This window comes from Balaenoptera ricei, chromosome 4, assembly GCF_028023285.1.
Source record: "Balaenoptera ricei isolate mBalRic1 chromosome 4, mBalRic1.hap2, whole genome shotgun sequence".
Classification (NCBI taxonomy): Eukaryota; Metazoa; Chordata; class Mammalia; order Artiodactyla; family Balaenopteridae; genus Balaenoptera; species Balaenoptera ricei.
This window is the reverse complement of record NC_082642.1, coordinates 112,664,457-112,681,388: the sequence shown is the minus strand read 5'-3', so window position 1 is coordinate 112,681,388 and position 16,932 is coordinate 112,664,457. Positions and strand designations below refer to the sequence as shown.

Sequence of the window (16,932 nt, the reverse complement as noted above, 5' to 3'; positions counted from 1 at the left end):
TGCTGTACAGCAGAAATCAACACAACATTGTAAATCAACTATATTTCAATTTAAGAAAAAAAAAAGGTAAAATCAAGCTTCCTTCAGATTTTGGACAGCCAGTGATTGCTTAAGTAACGTTCTCAGCCACTCTTATGATTTCAATTACTACCTCAAGGCTGGTGATCCCTAGAGCTGTATTTATAACCCAGACCACTCTTCTTGGCTTCATACCTAAATATCAAGCAATTCACATTTCACAAATGGCTCAAAACAACACATTAAAAAGCAAACTCACTCTCCCTGTCAGCATCTACAAGCTGCTTCTCTGCCTGAGTTCTCAGTGGTAGTCATCCAAGCTAGAAGCTGGGAGGCTTCCCGGGCCATTCCTTCATCCTATCCCACTCCCATCCAATCCATCACAGAGTCCTACTAATCTTTTTCCTATTTATATCCCCTGTGCTCCCTTTCTCTATCTCATGGTCTAGTTAGGACTCTCATCCCCTCGGCCCTGGAGTCGTGACTGATCTCTGCTCATCTTGTCCCCTCTAATCTATCACAGGGCGTATAGAAACCATAATAACCGTTTTACAATTCAAAACTGTCCAATCAGCCCCCATGACTTACCTACTTACAACCCTTCAATGGTTTCCTATCAACTATAAACTTGTTAAGTTATCCACCCCTCCAGTCTGGTCTCTTGTCAATTCTACTCTTCTGATATATTGGCCCACATATACATATACAACTAATAATAATAAAATGTAAGAAGTACAACATTAAAGAATGAATAAAGAATTATGGAGTTCAAAGGATTATGGGAGCTAAATCTGCTAGGCTGGGGGTTGATTCCTCACAACGGAGCTTACATCTGAGCTGAGGACATGTAGGACTTGAACAAAAGGAAGAAGGATATAAAGGGCCTATCACACAGCATGAGCAATCTACCACATATATCTAAACAGTTTCATTCTCTTGTCATGAATACATGCATGCAACATGAAAAGGGGAAGGTGGGCAGAAAATGTGTCTATATGCATGCTTATTTATCCTTTGCTAAGAGCAAACTAAATCTAAAACAAGGAAAACAAGTAAGCAAATTCATTAATTAGAATCACATTTATACTTTACTAAACATTTATCCAATGACCTATATCCTCTATCTTAATTAGAGTCGCTTGCACCACTCTGAATTGATAAGATGAAAAACCCTGGCAAGAATGTTTGACTCTCACAGATTTATATTCTTAGCCTAAATCTTTGCTGAGTATTATTTCCAAATATTTACATTTATAAACAAGCGTGAGGCTCTTGCTGGGTTAACAATGCTTATTATAATGGCCAGAGCTAGGGATACAAAGGCTAAGCCACCCTGTGGTAGGTCATGTGAACAACCTAATTCAACAAAAAAGAATAATGCAGGGATTTGGCATTTGCTCTTTCTTCCTTTAGGCCTGAGCTATGTATACGCGCTTCTACAACAGTCCAGTAATTTCTTCCCTTGTTACTACATTTACCTTCATAATTAAGCTTCTATGTTCCACAGACTGACTAAAATATGTGCCCATTTCAAATATAGTTGTGATTCCATCCTCACACAAATTCATCCAGTAATGATATTCTTCACGCCCAGGAAGTCGATCCCAAAAAGTCCTGAAGGCTTCCCAGACAGCTTCCTGGCATACTGAAAAACAAACAGAGAGGTATTTTTACAGGAAGCACTTTGGGGTTCTCACAATAAGAGGGGAAAAGTGTGTGTGTGTGTGTGTGTGTGTGTGTGTGTGTGTAAGGGTGGCAGTATACGTAACTCTGGATTTTCTGCTCAATTTTTCTGTAGACCTAAAACTTCTCCAAAAAATAAAATCTATTAATTTTTAAAAAGATGTGAGATGGGGGTTTCCCTGGTGGCGCAGTGGTTGAGAGTCTGCCTGCCAATGCAGGGGATACGGGTTCGAGCCCTGGTCCGGGAAGATCCCACATGCCGTGGAGCAACTGGGCCCGTGAGCCACAATTACTGAGCCTGCGCGTCTGGAGCCTGTGCTCCGCAACAAGGGAGGCCGCGATGGTGAGAGGCCCGCGCACCGCGATGAAGAGTGGCCCCCGCTTGCCACAGCTAGAGGAAGCCCTCACACAGAAACGAAGACCCAACACAGCCATAAATAAATAAATAAATAAATTTAATACTTGCTACTCTAAAAAAAAAAAAAAAAAAAGATGTGAGAACTAAAAAGAAAAATGATATTCAGAAGAAACATACTGCTGTATTAAAATGAAAGCTAATTTAATGTATCTGCTAAGTTATTTCAAAGCATCAACTCGGAAAGGACACTAAACAGGCTGTCTGCACATTTTATACAGCACTAAGTGTATTGCTATCCTGTAACCATTTCAGTGTCCTGATGCAGGGCACTGCGCACAACAGATGGGATGAGAGAGAAGAGGAAGAGGGTGGTAAGGGAGAAAGACGGATTTAAGTGGACAGAGATCAAGGAAATTATTTTTCATCTCAAGAGGACTGAATGCTAATCCACCAGCGTATCGAGATAGAGGCCCTGAACTCACTGAGTGAGAAGGATCTCAATTCTAGCCCTAGCCTCACTGTGTACTAGCTTGATAACCGAGAGTAACTGACCTAGCCAGTCAACATTTCAATGTACTCATCTCTCTTTTGTAATGAGATGAATAGTAACTGCTTTATTTAATTTATCTGTGAGAGTATTTTATAAACTACATAGTGCTACATGAATATTAAATGTTATTATCATATTGGATTCTGGTTATCTAACACTTATTTGATGGAAGAAGAGTCTCAGACTAAAAAAAGCTCTTAGGCTTTAACAGAGATTAAAATATATGAATATTGAAAGTTTCTCTATCAACTGATTTTTCAGGGTAAAATTGAATGAACCTTTGGTTGCAAACTTAGTTTCTTTTTCAGTGAACTAACTACATCCTTAATCCTGTTCTTTAGAATTTTTGACCCTACAGCATACAGAAGACTCCAACAGAGACTGGCTGAGGCAGAGGTGACCACTTGTAGATTCAAGTTTTCCCTTTCTTCCTCTTTAAACTTCCAAATGACAGCTTAGTACACACCAGAAGACAATGCAAAGATGAAAGTCTGGGTTGGTAAAAACAAAGAGTGAATATCTACAAGATCTGGTTATGAAATGAGGTGATTCAAAGAAAATATTAAAAGTACTGTGAGACCAAATAACTATATGTCTATGAGAAAAAATAAATCTCAATAACGTCTTCACAATATACATAATAAAATAATTTGAAATATGAAAGCTAACACTTTGAAGGTCCTAAAAGAAAACACAGAAGAATATATACATGACCTGAAGATAAGCAAAGATTTCATAGACAGGACTCAGAAAGCAACAACTATAAAAGAAAAAACAAAAAACTGATATTAGAATTCATCAAAACTAAAAACTTCTGCTCAACAAAGATTCTATTAATAAAAATGAATAAGTAAGCCATACCGCTAGCAGAAAATATTCAAAATACATATATCTGACAAAGAACTGGTATTTAGGATATTTAAAGGATTTCTACAACTCCCTAACAAAAAGGCAAACAATCCAATTTTTAAAATATGTAAGAGACTGAAGCAGACACTTTACAAAGGACGAGATACAAAGAGTCAACGAGTATGTGAAAAAGTGCAATGTCATTCATTCTTCAGAGAAATGGAAATTGAACCACCCACACATGAACCAGAGAGGCTAAAATTTTTTACATTGACAATATCAAATTTTGGCGAGAATGTGGAACACACACAACCCTCATTTTTGGCAAGAATGAAAAATAGTACAACCATTTTGGAAAAAGTACTGGTAGTTTCTTATATAACTAAATATACACCAAACCTATGACCCAGTAACCCCCCTCCTAGGTATTCCTTCAAGCGAGACGTAAGCACATATCCACAGAAAGACTTATGTTCAATGGTAGAGCAGCTTTATTCATAATAACTTAAAAAAGAAAACAACCCAGGCATCCATCAACAGGAAAATAAACATACGGTCACATAATGGAATCAAAAGGAACAAATTATTAATTCATGCAAAAGTATGAATGAATCTCAAAAGGCTGAGTCAAAGAAGCCTTACACAAAAGAGTTCATACTATTCTACTTATATAAAGTCGTAGATAGGTGAAACTAAGCTATGGTTTAAAAAAATTAGAAGAGTGGTCACCTGGTAGTTGGGGTTGAGAAGGGAGGACTGTCTTGGAAGGGGAATAAGGGAACTTTCTGTGGTGGCACTATCCCCAAATTTAAGAGAGGTTTGGATTACACCAATGTGTGCATTAGTCAAAACTCACCAAATGGTATTCTTAAGATTTACGCATTTCACTCTATGTAAATTCCACCTTCAGAAAAGTAAACAAATATTAAGCTCTAGTTAATGATATTCATGCTGAAGTTCTACAGGGAAATGAAATGATATCTTTAATTTATGAAATACATCTAAGAAATAGGATGGTTGGATAGATAGATATGTGATAAAGCAAATATAAAATGTTAACTGTAGAGCTAGGTGGTAAGACTACGGTGTTCACTAAACTATTCTTTCAACTACTTTATATGTTTAAAATATTTTCATAAAATCTTAGAAAAACATTATTATGTGAGGAAAAAATGCAGCTGGAGCATCCAGAAGTGCAGAAATCATACCAGGTTTCATAGCAGGCCTTCCCTTGGCATCTCTCATGAATTCACAGAAGAATAGCATAAGCTGCCTCCTACAAATTATGCTCTGGGGAATGTCATTTCCTGAAAAAATCTCCTAAGAAATCCACTTAAAAACTTACAGAACTAATAAACAAGTTTAGCAAGGTGTCAGGATACAAGATCAATACATATAAATCAGTTGTATGTCTATACACTAGCAATGAACAAACAAAAAATGAGCCTAAGAAAACAATTCCATTTACAAAAGCATCAAAAATAATAAAATACTTAGGAATAAATTTAACAAAGTACAAAACTTATACTCTGAAAACCAAGAAACACTGTTGAAAAAAAATTAAAGACGACATAAATAAATGGAAAAACTTTCTATGTTCATGAATTGGAAGATTTAATTTAATCGTTAAACCCCCAACCCCTGCAGATACCAAAACCCTCAGATACTCAATCCCCTTATATAAAATGGTGTAGTATTTGCATGTAACCTAAGCACACCCCCCCGTATATGTTAAATCACCTCTAGATTACTTATAATAACTAATACAATGTAAATGCTGTGTAAATATTTGCCAGCACACGGCAAAATCAAGTTCTGCTTTTTGGAACTTTCTGGAATTTTTTTTCAAGTGTTTTTTTGTTTGTTTTTTGTTTGTTTTTAAACTTTTTATTTTATACTGGAGTATAATTGATTAACAATGTTGTGTTGGTTTCAGGTGTAACGCAAAGTGATTCTGTTATACATATACATGTATCTATTCTTTTTCAAATTCTTTTCCCATTTAGGTTGTTACATAATATTGAGCACAGTTCCCTGTGTTATACAGTGGGTCTTTGTTGGTTATCCATTTTAAATATAGCAGTGTGTACACGGCAATTCTAAATCCACAGTTGGTTGAATCTGTGGTTGCAGAACCCACAGATACAGAGGGCCAACTGTATGTTCAAAATGATCTGCAGACTCAATGCAATCCTATCAGAACCCTGGTTTCTTTACAGACATTAACAAGCTAATTCTAAAATTCATATGAAATTGCAAGGGACCCAGGATAGCATAAACGGTTTTGCAAAAGAATAACAAATAGATAAAAGGACTTCATCAAAATCAAAACCTTTTGTGCATGGTGAAAAAAAGACCTTTTGTCTTTTGTGAAAGACACCATCAAGAAAATGAAAATACTTTCAAATCATTTGTGTGATAAGGGACTTGTATTGAGAATATATAAAGAATGCTTACGACTCAATGAAAACAAGATAAATAACCCAAATTTTTAAAAGGCAAAGGATTTAAAGACATTCTTTGAAAGAAGATATTCAAATCCAAGAAGCATATAAAAGGATGCTCAACATTATTAGTCATTAAACAAATGCAAATCAAAACCACAAGATGCCACTTCACACCTATTAGGATGGTTGTAATTTTTTTTTTTTAAGGAAATTATAGTGCTGGCAAAGATGTGGAGAAATCAGAACCTTCATACACTGCTGGTGGGCACGGTACATCTACTTTGGAAAACAATCAGGAAATTCCTCATGTGGTTAAATATATGACTCAGAAATTCTACTCTTAGATATACACCCAAGAGAAATGAAAACAACCCAAATACCCATCAGCTGACAAATGGATAAACCAAAAGTGGTATATCCATACAATAGAATGTTATTATTTGGCCATAAAAAATAAACTACTCATACATGCTACAAGATGGATGAACCTTGAAAACATTATGCTAAGTAAAAGAAGCCAGTCACAAAAGACCATATATTATATTCTCTCATTTATATGACAAATCCAGAATAGGCAATTCTATAGAGACAGAACGTAGATTAGTGGTTGCTTAGTCCTGGGGGGAGGGGACGGGGAGACAGAGTGATAAGAAAGTGATATCTAAAGGGTGAGGGTTTTTTTTGAGGTGATGAAATGTTCTTAAACTGAGTGTGATGATAGTTACTCGTTTCTGTGAATATACTGGAAAACCACTGAATTCTATACATTAAATGAATTAATTGGTATGTTAATTATATCTCAATAAAACTATAAAAAATGCAATTCCCTCCAAAAAGGTAATACAGTTGACCTTTGAATAATGTGGCAGTTAGGGGCACAGACCCTCTGCAGTCGATTCACATATAACTTTACAGTTAGCCCTCCTTATCCATGGTTGAACATCCACATATTTAACCAACCCTGGATCATATAACACTGCAGTATGTATTTACTGAAAAAAAATGTGAGTAGAAGGGGACCCTCACATTTCAAACCCATGTTGTTCAAGGATCAACTGCACATCCTTAATTTATCCAATGGTTTTCCAGTTGGGAATAATAGAATTCAAAACACTTACATGCTGATACAGGAGGAGAATTGGGGGGTAGTCTGGAGTATTCATGCAGCTCAGAGAGGGGAAACCTAGATAGGACAGTACAGGCTGTACAGAGAAGAGCAAAATCAGCACTATTTCAAGGAAAGAGGTACTAAGGAGGGCAAAACTCCACCACAGACAAACGCCACATACTTCACTATTTGGCCTATTTGTTCAGAAGTCCTATCCTTGTCAAATGATTTTCATGTAGCCTTTAGATACCACTGGAGATAACTTTCTATTTTTGAGAAGATAACTAATCTACAAAAGCCTCTCTTCTGGCAGAGAAACTTGTCCTGGAAACGGGTGGAGGAAGGGTAAATGTAATGACAATATTCTGAAGAAGGAAATGCCGGCGGCACTTAATCTGTCTTTAATCCTGTTACTAGGACTCAGGCTGTGCATCTTATCTAGTACACAGAAATCTAGAATGGAGCAAAGGCTTTTTTTTAGGGTAATATAATTTCCTTTCAGAATCGTGGAGCCCAAAGCATGAGGAACAGTTAATTTGGTGCAATAAGGCAAGAAAAAGAAATAAAAGGCATACAAGTTGGAACATAAGAAGTAAAACTATATCTTTATTTGCAGATGAAATAATCACCCATGTAGAAAACCTTAAGGAATATATTAAGAAGCTACTAGAATAAGTGATTTTAACAAAGTTACAGAATAAAAGATCAATACACATAAATCAGTTGTATGTCTATATGCTAGCAAAGAACAATCAGAGACCAAATTTTTTTAAAATAGTGTTAACAATAGCATGAAAAAAGTGAAATAAATCTGATAAAAAGATGTGTAAGGTCTATACACTGGGACTTCCCTGGTGGTGCAGTGGTTAAGAATCCGCCTGCCAATGCAGGGGACACGGGTTCAAGCCCTGGTCCGGGAAGATCCCACATGCCACAGAGCAACTAAGCCTGCGAGCCACAACTACTGAACCTGCGTGCCTAGAGCCCGTGCTCCGCAACAAGAGAAGCCACTGCAAGGACAAGCCTGCGCACCGCTACGAAGAGTAGCCCCCACTCGCCGCAACTAGAGAAAGCCGCACGCAACAACGAAGACCCAACACAGCCAAAAATAAATAAATAAATTTATTAAAAAAAAAGATCTATACACTGAAAATTACAAAACACTGTTGAGAGAAACTGACAGAGATCTAAATAAATGGAGGGATATATCCACAGATCAGAAGAGTCAACATTGCTAAGATTATAATTCTTCGCAAATTGATCAATAAATTCAACACAATCCCAATCAAAATCCCAGTAGCCTCTTGTGTACAAATTGGCAAGATGATTATAATTTATAATATTTATATGGAAGACAAAGGACCTAGCACAACCAAACAAATTTAAAAAAGAACAAAGTTGAAGGACTTGCACTATCTTATTCAAAGACTTATTATAAAGCTTACAGTAATCAAGACAATTAGGTACTGGCATAAAAATAGACAAAGAGATCTGTGTAAGAGAATGAAAAGTGAAGTAATAGACCCATCATATACAGAAGACTGACTTTCAACAAAGGTTCAGCAGCAAGAAAAGATAATCTTTTTAATAAATGATGCCGGAACAACTGGCTATGAAAAAGCAAAAAAATTTAACTTTGATCCATATACATCAAATACAAAAATTAACTCAAAGTAGATCATAGACCTGAATGTAAAACCTAAAAATTATAAAATTTCTATCAGAAAAAAACAGAAGAAAGTCTTTGTGATTCTGAGCTAAGCAAATTTAGATCCAACACCAAAAGCAAGCATGATGCAAAAAAAACCTGATAAATTGGACTTTATCAAAATTTAAAACTTCTGTTCCTCAAAAGACATTAAGAAAATAAAAAGACAAACCAAACACTGGAAGAAAATTTATGTAAAACATATATCTGACAAAGAACTGATATTTGGAACACATAAAGAACACTTACAACTCAATAATAGAACAAACAATCCTATTATTTTTTTAAAGGAGCAAAATATTCGAATAGACTCTTCACCAAAAAAGATATACAAATGGCAAATCAGCACATGAAAAAGTGCTCAACATCATTAGCCATCAAGAAAATGCAAGTTAAAACCACAATAAGGTGTTACTTCATATCTACTAGAATGGTTACAGTTTAAAAAGACTGACTATACCAAGCATTGCACAGATGTGGAAAAATTGGAATCCCAATATACAGCTCTTGGTACGACTACACTGGAAAACAGTTTTGGCAATTTCTTAAAAAGTTAAACATAGAGCTATCATGTGACTCACCCACTACACTCCTATTAACCAACAGATATAAAAAGCATATGTTCACACAAAAAATTGTACAAAAATGTTCATGACAGCTTTCTTCGTAATCACCAATAACTGAAAACCACCCAAATATCCCAAGATGCAGTATATCCATAAAATGGAATAATACCCAACAGTAAATGGTAACAAACTACTGATACACAAAAAAAATCATGGATGAGTCTCAAAACAAACTGAGTAAAAGAAGCTAGACAAAAAAAAAAAAAAAAGAGTACACAGTATGAAGACATTCATATATAAAAGTGTAGAAAATGCAAACGATACATAGTAATAGAAAACAGGTTAGTGGTTGCCTCAGCACTGAGGTCAAGGGAGGTGCTGAGGGAGGAAGGGATTATAAAGGCACATGAGAAAATGTTTGGAGGTAATTGACAAATTCATTATCTTGATTGTAGTGATAACTTCAAGGATAAATACATTTGTCAAAACTAATCAAATGCTATGCTTTAAGTATGTGCAGTTTATAATTCACCAGTGTATACCCTAATAAAGCCATATATTTCTTTTTAACATCTTTATTGGAGTATAATTGCTTTACAATGGTGTGTTAGTTTCTGCTGTGTAACAAAGTGAATCAGCTATACATATACATATATCCCCATATCTCCTCCCTCTTGCGTCTCCCTCCCACCCTCCCTATCCCACTCCTCTAGGTGGTCACAGGGCACCAAGTTGATCTCCCTGTGCTATGCAGCTGCTTCCCACTAGCTATCTATTTTACACTTGGTAGTTAGTGTATGTATGTCAATGCCACTCTCTCACTTCATCCCAGCTTACACTTCCCCCTCCCTGTGTCCTCAAGTCCATTCTCTACATCTGTGTCTTTATTCCTGTCCTGCCCCTAGGTTCTTCAGAACCACTTTTTTTTTTTTTTTTTTTTTTAGATTCCATATATACATGCTAGCACACGGTATTCGTTTTTCTCTTTCTGACTTACTTCACTCTGTATGACAGACTCTAGGTCCATCCACCTCACTACAAATAACTCAATTTTGTTTCTTTATATGGCTGAGTAATATTCCATTGTATATATGTGCCACATCTTCTTTATCCATTCATCTGTCGATGGACACTTAGGTTGCTTCCATGTCCTGGCTATTGTAAATAGAGCTGCAATGAACACTGTGGTACATGACTTTTTGAATTATGGTTTTCTCAGCGTATAAGCCCAGTGGTGGGATTGTTGGCTTGTATGTTAGTTCTATTTTTAGTTTTTTAAGGAACCTCCATACTATTCTCCATAGTGGCTGTACCAATCTACATTCCCACCAACAGTGCAAGAGGGTTCCCTTTTCTCCACACCCTCTCCAGCATTTATTGTTTGTAGATTTTTTGATGATGGCCATTCTGACTGGTGTGAGGTGATACCTCATTGTAGTTTTGATTTGCATTTCTCTGATAATTAGTGATGTTGAGCATCCTTTCATGTGTTTGTTGGCTCTCTGTATATCTTCTTTGGAGTAATGTCTATTTAGGTCTTCTGCCCATTTTTGGATTGGGTTGTTTGTTTTTTTGATATTGAGCTGCATGAGCTGCTTGTAAATTTTGGAGACTAATCCTTTGTCAGTTGCTTCATTTGCAAATATTTTCTCCCATTCTGAGGGTTGTCTTTTTGTCTTGTTTATGGTTTCCTTTTAAAGCTATATTTTAAAAGGTCCAACTACTAATATAATTTTTTAAAGGGGGATACTGTTACTTCCTACTCCAAGCACCCTAAATCTCTCTTTAATTTCACAAATGATTAGGTTAAACTCAGTTGCTTCTTGCTTAAATGGAGATATTTTTCAAATGTGTTATACCAACTAGCAACTGGTAACAAATTATCTACAAAGGAAAAACTGGGCAAACCATTACACTGAATTAGCTTGGTGGAAAGACCAAAGATCTCTGGTTGGACAGTGAGTGGATCTTTTCCTCCAATCTCCAAACAATTGGTTCTAAGGGCATAATCCAATTATCTCTTCCAAATCTCTTCAAAATCAAGACCTATGTTGAAATATTCATTTTTCCTAAATTTCAAAACATAACAAATAAAATATTTACTCTTTATCATGACAGTAACAGCTATATCAACACTGTTATAATCTTGATGTGCTGTGTCAATCATTTTAGCTTTGAGGTCCCTTTCCAATGATCTCATTCACAGAATCTGTATTTTAAAGTCAATTATTCAAGGAATGCTTTATTTTTCTTTTGGTTGGCTTCTTTTTCAATAGCGTCTCTTGAATGTATAAACACAAGGGCAAAGAAATTAAAAGGCATAATCATATTCCTTAAATGATTGGTTATTTCCTCTTCACTATTCAACCAGAAGCTATCTAGGTATTCTTACCTATTTTAAAGTAATATTACATAAAAATCCAGGTAGTAGAAATCATATTTTGATAAATTACACACTCATTCTCATTCATCTTCAGTTCCTTTTTCTCTTCCCACTTTCTTTGGAATTTCCCACTTCTGGCATATGCCCTACTCACAGAAGGCCAGGTCAATGGATTTCCATTTAAAAAGTGAAAGAAAAGCTTATTGCTTAGTAAGTTTGATAGTCCCAAAATACAACCAAGAGATATAAATACACTCTGAAAAAAAAAGTTCTAACATACTGTGCCACTTTAAGAAACTAAAAAATCAAACATATAAATATATGTAATATCTGATGTTAAATTTTTTATTTTAAAAGCATTTGCTTTGATAAGGAAGGAGGACAGAAAGGATAAGATAGAGGAAAATAAAGAAGAAGACAAAGTGGCAGCTCAGACTGAAGGTTTATATAGCCCAGTCCATGGAAAATAGTAAATGATCAATAAACATTTGTTGAATACAAGCATGAATGAACAAGCTTGATTTCACTATCATTTCATTATCTATATCCACTTTAATTACTAGCATCACATCCATATTATGGCTTTTTATTGGCTCTTGAGCAGCAAAAAGCAAAGTCTGGGAATCCTTCAAATATCTAAGGGACATATTATGGTCAATTAAGCAATTCTGGTTAGTAAATGTAAGGAACAGAGAATGAATTAATATAATAAAAGGGTATGAGATCAAGGATAACACTGTTTAATTGAAAATAAAATAATTATGTAACAACCTAAATGGGAAAAGAATTTGAAAAAAGAATAGATACATGTATATGTATAACTGAATCACTCTGCTGTACACCTGAAACTAACACAACATTATTAATCAACTATACTTCAATATAAAGTAAAAAGTCTTCCAACAAAAGTCCAGGACCAGATGGATTCACAAGCGAATTCTATCAAACATTTAGAGAAGAGCTAACACCTGTCCTTCTGAAACTGTTCCAAAATATTACAGAGGAACAGTCCCAAGCTTTCTACGAGGCCACCATCACCCTGATATCAAAACCAGACAAAGATATCACAAAATAAGAAAATTACAGGCCAAAGCACTGATGAACATGGACACAAAACTCCTCAACAAAATACTAGCAAACTGAACCCAACAACACATTAAAAGGATCATACACCATGATCAAGTGGGATTTATCCCAGGGATGCAAGGATTCTTCAATATATGCAAATCAAACAATGTGATACACCATATTAACAAACTGAAAAATAAAAACTATATGATCATCTCAATAGATGCAGAAAAAGCTTTTCACAAAATTCAACACTGATTTATGATAAAAACTCTCCAGAAAGTGGGCATAGAGGGAACCTACTTCAACATAATAAAGGCCATATACAACAAACCCACAGCAAACATCATTCTCAATAGTGAAAAACTGAAGCATTTCCTCTAAGATCAGGAACAGGACAAGGATGTCCACTCTCACCACTATTATCCAACACAGTTTTGGAAGTCCTAGCCACAGCAATCAGAGAAGAAAAAGAAATAAAAGGAATAAAAATTGGAAAAGAAGTAAAACTGTTGCTGTTTGCAGATGACATGATACTATATATAGAAAACCCTGAAGACGCCACCAGGAAACTACTATAGCTAATCAGTGAATTTGGTAAAGTTGCAGGTTACAAAATTAATGCACAGAAATCTCTTGCATTCCTAAACACTAACAATGAAAGATCAGAAAGAGAAATTAAGGAAACAATCCCATTTACCATCACATCAAAAAGAATAAAATACCTAGGAATAAACCTATCTAAGGAGGCAAAAGACCTGTACTCAGAAAACTATAAGATATTGATGAAGAAAATCAAAGATGACACAAACAGATGGAGAGATATAGCATGTTCTTGGATTGGAAGAATCAATATTGTGAAAATGACTGTATAGCCCAAAGCAATCTACAGATTCAGTGCAATCCCTATCAAATTACCAATGGCATTTTTCACAGAATTAGAACAAAAACTTTTACAATTTGTATGGAAACACAAAAGACCCCAAAGAGCCAAAGCAATCCTGAAAAAGAAAAATGGAGCTGGAGGAATCAGGCTCCTGGACTTCCGACTATACTACAAAGCTATAGTAATCAAGACAGTATGGTACAGGCACAAAAACAGAAATACAGATCAATGGAACAGGACAGAAAGCCCAGATATAAACCCACACACCTATGGTCACCTAATATATGACAAAGGAGGCAAGAACATACAGTGGAGAAAAGACAGTCTCTTCAATAAGTGGTGCTGGGAAAACTGGACAGCTACATGTAAAAGAATGAAAATAGAACACTCCCTAACACCATACACAAAAATAAACTCAAAATGGATTCAAGACCTGAATGTAAAGCCAGACACTATAAAACTCTTAGAGGAAAACATAGGCAAAACACTCTTTGACATAAATCGCAGCAAGATCTTTTTTGACCCACCTCCTAGAGTAATGAAAATAAAAACAAAAATGAACAAAAGGGAACTAATGAAACTTAAAAGCTTTTGCACAGCAAAGGAAGCCATAAACAAGACGAAAAGACAACCCTCAGAATGAGAAAAAAAAATTGCAAACAAAGCAATGGACAAGGGATTAATCTCCAAAATATACAAATAGCTCATGAAGCTCAATATCGAGAAAACAAACAACCTAATCAAAAAATGGGCGGAAGACCTAAATAGACATTTCTCCAAAGAAGATATACAGATGGCCAACAAACACATGAAAAGATGCTCAACATCACTAATTATCAGAGAAATGCAAATCAAAACTACAATGAGGCATCACCTCACACCAGTCAGAATGGCCATCATCAAAAAATCTACAAACAATAAATGCTGCTGAGAGTGTGGAGAAAAGGGAACCCTCTTATACTGTCGGTGGGAATGTAAACTGATACAGCCACTATGGAGAATTGTATGGAGGTTCCTTAAAAAACTAAAAATAGAACTACCATATGACCCAGCAATCCCACTCCTGAGCATACACCTGGAGAAAACCATAATTCAAAAAGATACATGTACCACAATGTTCGCTGCAGCACTATTTACAATAGCCAGGACATGGAAGCAACTTAAATGTCCATCAACAGAGGAATGTATAAAGAAGATGTGGTAGATATATATATACAATGGAATATTACTCAGCCATAAAAAGGAATGAAATAGTGCCATTTGCAGAGACATGGATGGACCTAGAGATTGTCATACAGAGTGAAGTAAGTCAGAAAGAGAAAAACAAATATCATATAATATTGCTTATATGTGGAATCTAGAAAAATGATACAGATGAACTTATTTGCAAAGCAGAAATAGAGACACAGAGGTAGAAAACAAATGTATGGACACCAAGGGGGACGGGGGAGTGGGATGAATTGGGACATTGGGATTGACACATATACATTACTATGTATAAAATAGATAACTAATGAGAACCTACTGTGTAGCACAGGAAACTCTACTCAATGCTCTGTGGTGACCTAAATGGGAAGGAAATCCAAAAAAGAGGGGATATATGCATACGTATAGCTGATTCACTTTGCTGTACAGAAAAAACTAACACGACATTGTAAAGCAACTATACTCCAATAAAAATTAATTTTTAAAAATGAAAATAAATAAAAATAAAAATAAAATAAACTCCTAGTTTTGTTGCTTTAGGGTCCATTGTGAGAAGTGCCACCATTTGAGAGGTAAAAAGTTTTGTGTATACCAACTAGAATCAGCTTCAATCTGTAGAATGGCTAAACTATGAAATATAGAAATTGATCATATTTCCATGTATATAAAATAACTAATTAGCCAAATAGGTAAGTATATCTTAGTTAATATCTTTTGTGGGTGTATTTAGACAAATTACTGTAATGCAGAAGTAAAAGTTATAATTAATTTATCCAGCAACATAAACTGGTATTTTTGAAGTGCTTCAAAAATTTTAAACCATGTCCTCTCTTAAAATAATGTAAACTTTCCTCTGAAGCTGTATAAATACCATACTCTTAGCAAGTCTTTTTTCCATGGCTAGTAGAAAGACAATATTTGGCTCAGTCTCTATCCAAAGCATCAAAAATTTTGAACTATAATGTTGAAATACAACAACTGTTTTAGAACTATGTTTGAATTTTATCATGGAGCCCAAGGGTTTGAATGTTTGCTTGCCCAAGGGTTTGAATGTTTGCTTACCTCGGACTTTAAAATATTTCACATGGTTTGCCATAGCCTCTGTAACATTTTCATCTGGGCAGGTTTTCACACCATTAGGAAACAGAGTAGATCGCTTTCTTCTGAGCAACCACTGTCTCTCAGTTTCTCTGTGGTCCATAGGTTGTTTCTTTTCGATAGATAGAGAATAGTCTGTGGATTCTGAGTCAGCCAGGAGAAAAGAAACTGTACTCTTGGGTTCTTGGCTCTCTTCTAAAGATAAGTAGGTTTGTGCTACAGAGTGAAAGCATAAACAAAGCTTCTGATGATGAATGGAGACATAGAATGAAAGGTAACAAATGAAGAAAAACTGACATTTGCACCACATTTGGATTTTGAACTCAATGCTCAAATTTTAGACATGTGTGCTTAAGGAAGGGAGAAGTAAAGCATTCAATTTTTCCTCCATTTAATTCCTAGTCCTTTATTTCAAGATTGTTAGTTATTGAAATACATCCAATTTCAACACAAGAAATAAGAGGAAGTAAGCTCTGAACCAAGAATTACTAATGAAGAGGAAAACCAATATTACTGAAGAGATTTTCATACAGTTTAAATGAAGCAGTATCAAAGACTAGAGTAATATTTGATTCAATTTCTTACAGCAGTCATATCAAATAATATTATTTTTAGAGAAAATATACTGCAGATCTAAAGAAAAAAAATAATGTAGATTTTTAAATACCTGTTAATGACGGAAGGTTTCCTTCTATCAGGACAAATATCAGAATACCCAGAGAAATCTTCCCAAAATGAGGAAACATAATCATTTGAGCCAAAACCAAAAGAGGCCAAAATCCTTAATTGAGCACCCAAAGGCCTGAAACTTCCAGTAACAAATTGTTACAGAAAAGGTCTAATGTTTAACAGTTTACGTTCAAAAACTGACAACCATTCCAAAATCATTATAAATTGGCTAAATAAAAATGGTGTCCTTTCAAAGTACCTCTCACTTCTTTTCTGAAATAACCAGCATGCTATGAAAGCAGGAGAGATAAGCTAATTAGGACAGATGGGGAGAG

General features: G+C 35.3%; 1 protein-coding gene across 1 annotated transcript in view; it reads right to left on the bottom strand.

Annotated features, from left to right (window-relative positions):
- The window catches only part of IMPG2 (interphotoreceptor matrix proteoglycan 2), a 70,709-nt gene extending 54,029 nt beyond the window's left edge, over nucleotides 1-16,680 (bottom strand). Inside the window, exons 1-3 of the mRNA XM_059922196.1 lie at nucleotides 16,596-16,680; nucleotides 15,893-16,144; nucleotides 1,497-1,663 (exon numbers count right to left, since the gene is read on the bottom strand). Coding sequence (XP_059778179.1) covers nucleotides 1,497-1,663; nucleotides 15,893-16,144; nucleotides 16,596-16,680 — 504 coding nt within the window. The remainder of the gene's footprint in view (nucleotides 1-1,496; nucleotides 1,664-15,892; nucleotides 16,145-16,595) is intronic.
- Between the last annotated feature and the right edge of the window lie 252 nt (nucleotides 16,681-16,932).